Consider the following 12,299-nt stretch of genomic DNA (forward strand, 5'->3'; position numbering starts at 1 on the left):
AGAAAAGACTGTTCTCATTGACGTGTCATTTGACTAGCGTTCACCCCAGGACAACTTATTTCCAGTCTCTAGTACGTTTTGAAACTCATAACACGGCCTCTTTTTTTTTAAAAAAAGACTGTAAATACGCTGCGAGTGAGTTCTTTAGGAGAGTTTACTCTAAAGATAGGTAAATACAGGTTAAATGTAATTGGTTTAATTTTCATCTTATGGAACTTCAACTGTTTACTCTTGCCCATTAGCTGTCCGCTTAATACGGGTTTTACCGTCTATAGGACTGAACAACGGCTACTAACCGTTGTCATGAAAGAATACTGAATTTTTTGGAAGGTACATCGATCCCCAGGTCTTTCCCGTTAGAGGGGCGGCGAGCACTGGTTGCAAGGCTACTCCGGCAGTCTTAAAAAATGGGAGGAAGTGACAGTAACGAAAGTAACTGGTACATTAAGGTTATCATAGGCATTTGGTGTGTGGCTTAAGGTGATACGCCAGCTTCTCTGTTGTGAGGTGCCGTTGGCGTGCATGGTCGGGCCTCCGGCTGCTGACATAATTGTGAGGAATACGTGCAGGAGACGCCGTTAGTCTGTTGCAGGCGTTCAGATGGTGGGGAGCGAGTTAAATCGTACGAGGGGAAAAACGAGGGAAAGACGAGGGAAACTTCCCTTATTTTAATAGTTTTTCCTCGTCATTATTTCGCCCGCGCTCTACTATCTGTGCCCCTGGAACAGGCTATGGACGGTTGGCGATGGGTCTCTTAAAATCTGATGACCCTACTAACAAAGAAATGGTCTAACAAAGAAACTCAACCTAGTAGAGAAGAGTTTGGTTTCAGAAGCTGTGTTACTGCGTCGGTGAGGCATTAAAACACAAATTTGTTTTAATTATCTGAGTTGATCAAAAGACTTTTGTTCTTGGCATCAAGAAAAAAACACATACAGCGGTGAAGAATTTTCTTAATATCATTTCCAGACCCCTTGTCAATTTTTTTTAAATAGTTTCGACATAATCTGAAACGTTTGAAAATATATGTTGACTAGCATACCAAAAGCCAAGTTTATATAAAAATGCGAAAGTTCACAATGTTTACAGTTTGTGTTTTATTTTTGATCGAGTTGATCAAACAAAATTTAACAACATAATAAGGCTGCGATGAGCTAGCGCCCGAAATATCAGCTTGTTGATGTTTTGTTGCGGTGATAAGTGATTTTACTGACCGACTCATTTGATAAAATAATGTTGTGTGTTTCAACCAAAGAGAGCATGCAATAGCTATCGAAGATTCCAAGCCGCTTTCCCCGGTTCTCCAATAACGGCGTGTCAAAGAACCGACTTCTTGCGCGTCCTGCAGCCTTCTTGGTCGGCGCGAGCCATTTTATTTGCCGGCAGTCGATGAGCAAGAGATTCAAAAGCTTCACTGTTCGCGTTAACGACTTGCCGAAGTGCCGCTGAAACTTCGTTTTGATCTTGCGTGAATCCGCCAGATAAAAGAATAAAAGTCCCGAAAAATAGAATATCAAAGAGTTGCAGGTGAGACCGGTGAAAATTTAAATTTGATAGTATAACAGGATCCTTGGTCGCTTTTGTTTCGAGCGGGAAAATAAAGACTACGGGGTGTTTCAAAAGTTCGTTCCGATTTTTTCCTCGCATAAATTTCATTGATTATTAAAATTACCTTTTGTAAAAATAAGTGTGTTATTCCTTATTCATTTTACATCTAATAACTGAAATTAGCCAGAATGGCCTCTTTTATTTATTGTGACAGTTTCTAAGCGGCGGGGTATAGAATGTGCGGGCTTCGTAAGTGTGTCTTTACATTTTTCCATACAGGCGATCGAAGTGCAGTCGCCTTCTTAGCTCGTCTAGTCTTTTGAAGGCTACGTCTTTGTATAGTAGTCTAGCCAGCGACACTCCACACTCAGTCATCCTTTGGTATAAAGTTTGGCAAATTCTCCTAACATCATGTCTGAACCGCTTCTGAAGTGAGCGCCGCTCAATTTTGCTTGAAGGCTTTCCACCGTTGGTTGGGCATGGCTCCATTCTGTAGTGCACTAAACTTTGATATTGTTAAGTTAAAATTTTTTAGATATCTGTCTTTTTGAATTATCAGGCTTTACTTAGCTGTAGTTTCGATTACATTTTTCAAAAAGTTCGTCAAAAAAACACGTCTGTCCTCTCCTTGGTTTGTCTCAGTTTGACCGATTGTTTACCCTTCGTTCGGTCTTCTTCAGCGATTTGGCGATTTCTTTGACTGAATGGCCAGATGACCGTAAAAAAGCGCCGGAGTTCTAGCACAAACAGTTTATGTTTTCGTGAAAAAGCAGAGAAAATGAGAGAAAAAGGCAATAAATACAAAAAAGGAAAACTACAAAATGGACAGGAAAATGGCGGGAAAAAGCGCGCTCACGTGCATCAAGTTGGGCGCAATAATTGAAAAACCATCATAATTTCTTCAAATTTTAGTTACAAATTGCTTTAAAGGGGTATCTGGATAAATTTCTCAATATAATCATTTTAAATTTGCCTAAAGCAGGATTAAACGGCTTATATCGTGCAATTTTCAATCAGAACGAACTTTTGAAACACCCTGTATTGCGACGCGAATCGGTAATATATACGTAACAACTGAAGTGACCCATGGATAACTCATTTAAAATGTCCCGTTTATTCATTCCACTGATTTGCAGTGCTTTCATGCCATTCATGAGGGGCTCACACGATATGTATTACCGGGTCTTTAACAATCTTGGACAGGAAAAAGACTAAAAAAATCATACTTCCTACCCCTCCTCCCCCTGGAAAATGCAGCAGTTTCAAAGAAAAAATATCGTTGGACCCCTTGTTTGACAATTTTTTTTCTCATATGCCGTCTGGGACAGCGTAGGCTCACTCTTCAGCCTTGGGTGTTTGGATGCGGCTGCGGTACTCGGTGGAGAGTACCGCGGGCGCATCGAAACACCAAAGACTGGAGACTGAGCCTATCTCCGTCTGTATCTTGAGTCGGCGTCTAGCCTGCGGCCCAGCTGTTAAGGCCCAGCTGGCGGTTTTGTCTGACGCAGGCGCAAACGAGCGGGGGAATTGAAACCGGCAAAGCGCGCGTGTTGTTTCCGCTCTATTCTTTTCGCGGCTTTAGCGCTCGCTTGCACTTTGGTCCAATGCTCGATGCTCCTCCCCAACAAAAACTGCCAGATACGCACGTTAGTTTGTGTACACTGAGGGAAGGTTGAGTTCGCACCGCGTACGTAAATAGCGAGGTAAATGATGAAATTTCGTTGAAATATTGCCATCGACTGAAGCATCCAAACGCAGAAAATGTTTAGATTGACGCGGAGGCTGCGATACTGGAAAAGAGGAAGAGCAAATCTAACCAAATAGGAAAAACAGATTTTGTTTGTCTTGATGATATGCCACATGGCTTTTGTATTAACGAGCACTAGAAAAATAAAATTTCTGAAAAATTTCATTTCGGAACGGTGTCCTTAAGTCCATTATAGCGAACGTCCGTCGGTGGGCAGGACATGTTGTAAAGCATATGGACTAAATTGAACATTCCAGTCCAATCCAGTCCATGTTCTACAATATGCCGGGGACCCGGGGCCGAGGATTCAGTTGCACGCATCAGTGGGGTGTCCGTATTACAGAGTTTACCTTTAAGCAATCAATCAATGTTTTATTTCGCTCTGCAAATAGTCTGTTTACATGGATATATTCGTCGCTATAAAATAGAATAGACTGTGGCGCAAGAGACTCTCAAATCCTCCCCCCCCCCCCCTGTTAAAGGCTTAAACCAGCTGTTGTGGTAAGTTCTCAAACATAGCGGAGCTTACATTTCCCTGAAAACGTCAGGAAGGTGATCTATAGTGTTTTCAAATCCACAACCGGTCCGTGACTTCTCTCGGCTCCCACAAATGGACTTCTGGTTGTCAGAACCCCTGCAGACAGTGAGCTCTACGTTTATGCCCAGGTCTACTTTCGTGGATCAGGCGAAGGGGGGTGTTTTTAGTGTTTATAATGTGATCCAAATTTAGGAACTGAAACGTCGTAAACAGTCATCGTTTACCACACTAGGAGAGGCGAGAATTTTTTGAAATAGCCGAATTCAACTCACGTTTCCTTTCTTGGGAAGAGAGAAGGTCAAGGGCCCGGGGTCAAGAGTCCTGAGTTTGCTGAGTCAGTACTTGGACAATCGGCTCCTGATTTATACAAAAGCGCTTTATATACGGTATTTGTCTAGGAATAGAGATCAGTCAACTTAGAGTTGGAAATAGTATTAAAGCATAGAAAAAGAGCGCATAAAGAGGCTGTTTTAAAAGCTCTTATGATGCGAAATGTGTTTGTTTTTTTCTAAATAAAGTGAACTAATTTTTCTGCACGTACGAAAGATAAGATGAACTTTAGCATGCCTTGCGACTCTTGCGTTTAAACCACAGGAAGGAATTTATATAATAGAGGAGGTGTTAGGACCGGTGTATGAGAGGTCATAAGAACCAAAGAATGTCTGATTAGGCAAAATCTTTGCGCCGGTTTTTTTTTTTAATCCCATGATGAATCGGTTTTTGTATGAAAAACTTTTACTCTTCACGACCATCGGATGTAAAGGGAGTGGCTATCATTAACCTTCACATTTTATCAGAATGTGTGAAATTCCAGGTGAAATAAGAAAAAGATTTTTCCAAGCTTTATATAACAAAGATTGTCCACACAACATTTGTCAAAAACTGACTGACCCGACATTGCACACGAATTTTGCCCTTCTTCATTTTTGATAAAGTAAAAAATTTGAGTGGAAAATAAACACCAACTCTGGCTCTTATCTTTTTTTTTTAAAAAAAGTAAATAGATTGATTGACAACATGGATAATCCCTGTAGACGTGATGACTGTTTCCGTTAGAAGTATCTAGTTTCTATTGTCTCAGGTCCGTAACAATGAAACGCCCGCATCACATGTAGCACTAGACAAAACCGGTTTGACAGGTAACAGTAGATCAAAAGGTTGGAAAGTTACGTTCGCTCTGTCTGCGTCGTTGAAGTCGGTATCTAACAGTTGCACTGTGGACATTGAAGAACCGAGAAAACCAGCGAAATGAAGACTATTTTATTGGCTTTGCTGTTTTTTGCTGTGGTTTTGTTTGTCACCGTTGAATGCAGAAGAACCGGGCCTGGCAAGGGAAAAGATCCTAAGTCTGGAAAAGGAGTGATCGGCAAGCTTAGGAAACTAGGTAAAAAGCACTACATTGGGTGTATTTTCTTTGGTTGTGTTTATGGCAAACAGCTCTCTTTCACTTCCCAGAGATTTTGATAGTCTTTTGAAATTCAGGGCTTGTAACTTCTTTGCTAGATGCCCTACATTTTAAGCGCCAAAAACCGGCAGATACCGGTAGTTGTCAGGTATTATTAAATGGGGGAACTGTTTCCATAAGTACTGTTTAACTTACTTCAATTTTAGAGAGTTTCAATGCACTTAAGTAGAGGAAAATTCAAATAGATCTTACGCAAAACAGAGAAATACGTCCATATGTGATGATGGTGCTTTTGAAGTCATCTGTTAACCAAACAAAACTGCGCAATAACAATGATTATACAAAAGGCGATTTGTCTTTTAGTCTCCTCTTTGAAAACGACCTTTGCCTTTGCCAACTGCCACAGATGCAAAATCACTTTTACAGGATAACATTTGTTTTTAGTGAAGCATCTGGCAAAACCATGGTCTTTATTATTTTTCGTCGGCGTGATCATTATCCTGAGCTGTGCAGCCGCCACGGCGCCAGCCTGCATGAGAACAGCGTTGTTTTTTTCGCGTTTTTCATGCGAAAGAAGCGAGCGAGGGCGCGAGACACGCGCACGATGGGTGAAGGCCCTACACGCCCGCTTCGTGTTTCGCTTGCCCGAAAAACGCGGGAAAATAGGACTGTTATTTCAGTATTTTTCTTTGTTCCTCTCTCTGTCTTTTACTCTCTTAAAGAGACATCATATTGTCTGTCTACAGGCTGCCTTGTCAAGAACTGTTCCACGTGCAATGATGGCTTTGTTAGAATCACCTACAGTTTGGCAAGAAGACGATTACAAGCTAATAAAAATTTTACCGTTTGCAAGCCTTGTAATCAAACTGAGAAAGGAAGGATGAAAGCAAAAATGCCAGTGATCGATAGAGACGAGTCCAAATGCCCTCCAGGTCAGAAGGAACATTAATTTTTTTGTTACGGAATTTAAAATATTGTGAAAATATCCTCAACAAATGAAGCGAAAGAAAGGAGAAGCAGAGGAGAAACGCTCTTCAATAACAATCAGAATATCAAAACTGCTGCGTCTGTAATCTACTTTAATTCCCGGCTTTGTGTTTCTAAGTCAGTAAACATAGTGATCTCTGCCTGCTTGAGAGAAAAAGATCAGATTTACTGGTAAAAAGTCAAGCCTAGTATTTGAATAATTCAATTTTGACTGACTAATGGCATTTGACTGCGAAACAGTCCTTATTTTTGTCATTTCTTGCGAGCAGTCAAACGCGACTCTAGGGCCGGTAGAAAACCGAATGAATAGTCTAAAAACAGACTTAATATTCCTTTGTCGCCATCGAGCGAATAACAAAGGTTTACTTTTTCGGAGCACGCGTATAGTTAAACAGCGCTTTGAGCTGTGAGATCCTCTGAGCCTCTACTGTAGTAAAGCCAATCAACATGTTCATGAATTTGTTCCGATTTCAGTTACTGGTGCGACCGAAGCTCCCTGTAGCAGAAACTGTGCCTTTTGTGTCGATGGCGAATGTACTCAGTGTAACCAGGGATTCGCCCATGTAAGACATACCAAGCGTCAGAACGTTACACGTTGCGTTCCATGTAAGATGAGAAACTCCAAGAGAAAAGCGGCAAAGTTTACTGTCCTTGACGAATCGCAATGCCCAGGTAAGATGCCGACATCCTCCTAGCCTGAATAGTAGACTTCGAGTTTTTCTCAGGGATAAATACTTGAGTGCTTGTGAACCTTTCCCTGCGTGTCACCTTCCTCGCGGGTGGCGGTTGTCACGCGCGCCCGTGTTCTATCCCCTTGGAAAATGAGAGGCTTAAGTAATGAGCCTGCGTGCCTCCCCCGAAAAGTTGCTAGGAGATATTAGAGTGGTTCAGAATCACGTTCAAGTCGAAGAAGCAAGTGTCAATTGGTATCGTGTGACCAAGTTTCTCCATTACTTGTCTTTCACTGTTAATTATCCATACTGAGGAAGTTGTTTCATGCCAGTTGTATCCACAATAACCATTTAGAAATGGTCACACTCATCTTAGACCTCACGTTTACTTTTTGCCATAAAGGTGATTGTAAATCTCAATTAACTGTTTAAGTGATTTGTTCAAGAGAAGAAATATGAAGGACATTTCTAGTGGGAAGCATTCTAAATCTGGCTTATTTTTGTGGTCTCTTTTTGGCAGATTTGTACAGCTTTTTTAAGTGTAGCTAGAGACGCCAGTCAGGTACACACTTTGCTCCCCCGCCCTTGCTGGGCCTTAGATTCTAACGCTTGCTATACTTGCAGACAGTCGATCATTGATATAACGTTTTTTTGTTTTTCTTTTTCAACCGTTTTAGCTGCGTGTGATAAAGGTTGTCGCAACTGTGTGGATGGCAACTGTCTCGAGTGCAAAGCAGCTTTTGAGCTGGATCAAGAGTCAAAGCAATGTGAAAAGAAGAAAGGCAAGTCAAACAGATTAAAGAGACCAAGACATCTGTCGCCGTTTCGTCATTTTTGAGGGAAATCTTCACTGTTTAGCAATTTGGCGCGTCAAATTGTTAGAAATGAATTCGAAACTTCAATTATTTTTTAAAAAGGGAAAAGGAAATGTTAACGTATAAAAAGTTAGATCAAAATTATTTATTGAGTTACCCTGTGTACCAGGGGTTTTTTCTTGCGTTCGGCGATTGAGCGCGGCGGAGACGCTTTGGCATCGGGAGCAGGTCGACACGTCTTCGGCCTTTAAGCCGAAGCAAAGCGGCGAAGCGCGCGTCACTAAAACCGGAAAACCGCGCATGAAAAGTCTCTGGCAACCAGGATACCGTTTAGGCCCTAAGAGTGACTAATATCAACTTTCTCCCAATACATGATCAAAAGAATAGGTTATGACAAGAGACTATAAAGGGGACAGAGAGGCCATCCCCCATATACACCCTATTCCATAGGTAATTCGTCTCGAGTTATTTTTAGAATCGGGATAAAGTTACCTCGCGCGAGGCGTGGATGTTTCGTGGAGGTTTCGCATGACCAAACGCCGTGCAAAACATGTCGGGCGAGAGGCAATGAAAGCGTAAAAAGATCGAGAGCATTCCTGAATATTGAAGCGAAATGAGTCGGCGCTCACCTGGGAAAAAGGAATCGCTGGACTCTTTGACAACCCGTGAAATCAGTTTAACTCGAAGTTGTCGTAACCTCAGTGCTTTAATAAAATGAGAAATTTCGCCGGTCTATTGAAACCGGTCGTTGTACAATTTAGGGAGTTTAAGATCCAACGACGCGGACGACAACTAGAACATCAAAAAAACAATAGGTTTAATTAGCAAAAAAACAACTTCGCACGTGCAACACACTTTTTTGTTCATTTCTTTCCCGTTTTTGCACGACTACGACGTGAAAATGCCTAATTTCGCGTTTTATGGAGGACGTAAATAAGCAACGACGAAATTTTATTTCTCTTTCTGAGCTTGAATATGGTCCCTTGAAATTCAGCTTTAGGAGGGTTCGCCTACAGTTGACAAAGTAGGTGGGTAGGAATAATCGCTATAAAGACTGAAAAAAATAAACATCAAACCAGAAATTGCTCTCTTCAAACTGTAAATTATAAAGGATCCTGAGAGAATATTCAGTGTGTTAAGGATTTCCCTGCTCTACTGTTAGCTCTATACAAGAGAGGAAGGGCGATTCTTTTTTAATTTCGGTTTCGATGACACAGCTTTCGCAGAAATCTCGCTGTAGTCGTTTTCGTCGACAAAAGGAATAGCAAAATCGCTCTCCGCGTCTTCCCCCATTTTGTTCTGCGTCATTTCGTGAAGGACGCGTGGCTCTCAGCGTGGGTCATCCACGCGGAACACATCCGCGCTATGTGATTGGCTGTTGTTTAATCCCCCTCGAGATCTGTGGTGTTAAAAATAACTCGAGACGAATTACCTATGGAATAGGGTGTATATGGGGGATGGCCTCTCTGTCCCCTTTATAGTCTCTTGGTTATGAGAAATGATAAAATGATCACCAGGGGAGAATTGCTTTGATCTTTTATTAGACTGTTCACAGTCCTCTATTTTTCCGTAAGATCATCGAGACCGAGCGCTTTGTGTTACGGGCTGCCGTCTTGCTATAATGCCCGACGCCCGCCCCCTCGGTACATTTGAAAATCAAGATACCCGTGACGGTAAGACGCGGTATATCTAAACGATCTCACGAAAAAGTAGGGTATTGTGAACAGTCTAATCTTTTATCAAATCCTCCGGTCTACATGTAATTAGTTGTCCCCTTTGATAAAATCTTCTTTATTTTGGCATTTCTTTCCTTAGAACAGTGATGTTTTCCGTTCTGTAGGAGCTTACGCTTTCAGCCACGTTTTACGGCAAAATGTATTTTATTTTACATTAATACTGTTCGTTGTTTTCAGTTTGTGGTAGAGGCCGCAACAAGAAAAGATGTGCAAAAGGCAAACCAGGAGTTAAACCCAATAGAAAAGGTAAGCTATTAATCTCATTCCACAACTGCTTGAAAGATAATTAGTGCCTCTTTCAAGGCAATCTGGACAGTTTGCGTGTCCTGCACTTTCATTTGAGCGAAGAAAAGAAAATTTCATTCGCTGAGAAGGCACGAAAAAGACCGAGATAGCAAGTCACACGAGCTCTCCAACGAAAACCGCCGGCTACGAGGGTCATAATCTAGATAAATTTGTATTCGGCGTGTTAGCCCCGAAAATGAATAAAAGGGTTCTGTTCACGCAGTCGTTTCCATATCGTTTTCGCTCTCCACATTGAAACGCTGTTCCAGTCTCAGAAACACTTAAACCGTTGCAGACGTCGTTGTTAGAAAAGTCAGATGAGCTCTTTGCTGGTTGTAAAACACCGCTTTAAAGTGTACGAAAGGCGAGACTGGAGAAAAATGAAAAAAAGAAAAAAAATTGAACGTCCATCATCCAATTGGCATACAAAGAAGTAGATATGAGTATATTTGTCTCCTTATATGGTCTAAAGAAAGGTGGGTGGTGTGGGGAAAGGGGGGGGGGGTGGGGTGGGAGCAGTTTGAGTTTGAGTCAAGGTGGGCTCCTGAGTGAACTTGTGAACAGATGCGGTTCTGAAGCATGCTGAATCAATTAATATTGTATATTTGTTTTTTTCATTTTATCTCTAGGAGGAAAAAGAGGACCAAAGACTCCAAGGCCTTGAAACGTCCATCAAATCGCGCTTGTACATTTCTCTTCTACCCACGCACGTAAGTCGTGCTCGGAGAGAAAATCAAGAGGGGTGTATTTTCAGATGATACATATCGCTATTTATTTTTTTTATTGCGCTTTTGGTGATATCATATGGAAGACAAAGCACAGAATACTGAAAGGAACTCTTTTTTTATTGTAAAAACCACAGTGAAAGTTGATTACTCGAGCAACGAAGCTATGGTTCTTAAGATTTTTGTTCTTCGATCTCTGTTCAAGAAGTAGCTGAAATAGTTAGCTTGAGTGCTGGGTGTACAATTATGTACTCAAAGAATATTTTTTTCGTCGCATTATTACCAGATCAGCGTTCATTTCCACTTACGCTCAGCTGAATTTTAGTGTGTGATAGATTTTTGTTTCTTAGGCATTTGTAGTGGAAGCGAGATGTGGAAGGTTTACTATGAACACCCTCTTGTAGCCAGTTCATGGTTGCTCATTTCTCTTTCAAGCACATGTATCTTACTGAGAGTAAAGAAAAGTCAGTGTATTGATTTCACTGTAGTGGTTAGCATTACAATTTTTCTTGAATCTTTGCTAATAAATTTTTTGCTCAAATGCTGGGTCTCGATAATAATTCATTTTCTCGATGCGTCATTTGACATCATTTACAAGATATGCTTTTGCTGATTCCTTACTGCGTTAAGTAATGCCACTGAGGTTTAATTACAGAGAAGAAGAATAGAAGAACAAGAGATCAATCTCCTTTACAGGATTCTGATAGTTGTACTCAGTTGATGCATAGTTAATTAGAGTGGAAGCCGGTTGGGAAACCCTTTATTATAGGTCTTGGTTAGCTTTTTTGAACCTGACCGTGCACAACGTTCAATAGCATTTCTAATATATAGATTTAGCCAGGGCTAAAAGCGAAGCTCTGGTTAATAATGCGTGTAAACAAAAAAAAATTAAATCGTGTAATGGTAAACGGGGATGACAATGAAAATGGCTTCAAGACTAATAGATCTAATTAGCAAAAAAACAAATTGCACGTGCAGCACACTTTTTCTTCTACTTAGCAAAAAACAAATTTGCACATGCAGCACGCTTTTTTGTCTTTCCCTTGTTGTTGTTTTGCACGACTAAAACGTCAAACTTCCTAGTTACACGTTATTTTTTAAGGAGGAATTGTCGTATGTGCTTACCCAATATTTTGTTTCCTGTGGTCATGTTCGCTTTTATTTTTCACTGCCGCTCATTTTCACCTTGCCTGGCCGCTAGCATTTCTCATTTTCTCACCGCCGCTTTGAATTTCCATGTTTTTCTTCCTAGGAAATTCGTCTCCTTTGTTTTCAATAACTCGCTCTAGCTCTTTCTCTGTTATTCACGTTAGTGTAAACATAAAAAGATAACTCCGCAATAGACACGACTTTGTTGTTATTTTTTCTTTCTGAAAGTCCGGGCGACCATGTGATTTCCCTGTAAATAAAACCTTGAGTTGCATTTGGGTTACCATACCTGTTGATTGAGTTATTTTACATTGGTATGCTGTGGTGCAGACGGACGGTCGCTCGCTCGGTGTACGGTCACGTGATTACCAAATTTTCTCGGATGGGTAGATTACCACATTTCCTTAGCTATGGGGCACGTTTTTTATCATCCCTCGCAGTTCCTTTATCAGACTGAAGTATTTTACGCAATAATAAATTAGCTCAGGAGCCTAATCGGCTCCCGATTAGCTATATTCGATATGATATGGCTAATTTATTATTGTAGACTGCAAAACAGTCCGTATTTCTGGTCTTTTTGCGTATCCAAGTACGCGCGAACAGTCAAAAAAAAGGTCTCGGGCCACGCTAGTCTTACGCTACACTAAACCGATTCCGAGAAAAAAACTTACTGTTTTGCAGTCTATTATTATT

At 41.0% G+C, this 12,299-nt stretch overlaps 1 protein-coding gene across 2 annotated transcripts; it reads left to right on the plus strand.

Moving 5' to 3' along the window:
* The first annotated feature begins 5,002 nt into the window (after positions 1 to 5,002).
* LOC140935394 (uncharacterized) lies at positions 5,003 to 10,998 on the plus strand. 2 transcript variants are annotated; one of them, XM_073384943.1, is made up of 6 exons: positions 5,003 to 5,217; positions 5,985 to 6,170; positions 6,700 to 6,897; positions 7,574 to 7,678; positions 9,625 to 9,693; positions 10,362 to 10,998. In XM_073384943.1, exons 1-6 carry the CDS (start codon positions 5,082 to 5,084, stop codon positions 10,394 to 10,396), a joined length of 729 nt encoding a protein of 242 aa, XP_073241044.1. In that variant the 5' UTR covers positions 5,003 to 5,081; the 3' UTR covers positions 10,397 to 10,998. The 2 variants fall into 2 exon arrangements, with proteins under 2 accessions (XP_073241044.1, XP_073241045.1); XM_073384944.1 differs by lacking the exon at positions 5,985 to 6,170.
* Positions 10,999 to 12,299: the final 1,301 nt, after the last annotated feature.

Source organism: Porites lutea, chromosome 4, assembly GCF_958299795.1.
Source record: "Porites lutea chromosome 4, jaPorLute2.1, whole genome shotgun sequence".
Lineage (NCBI taxonomy): Eukaryota > Metazoa > Cnidaria > Anthozoa > Scleractinia > Poritidae > Porites > Porites lutea.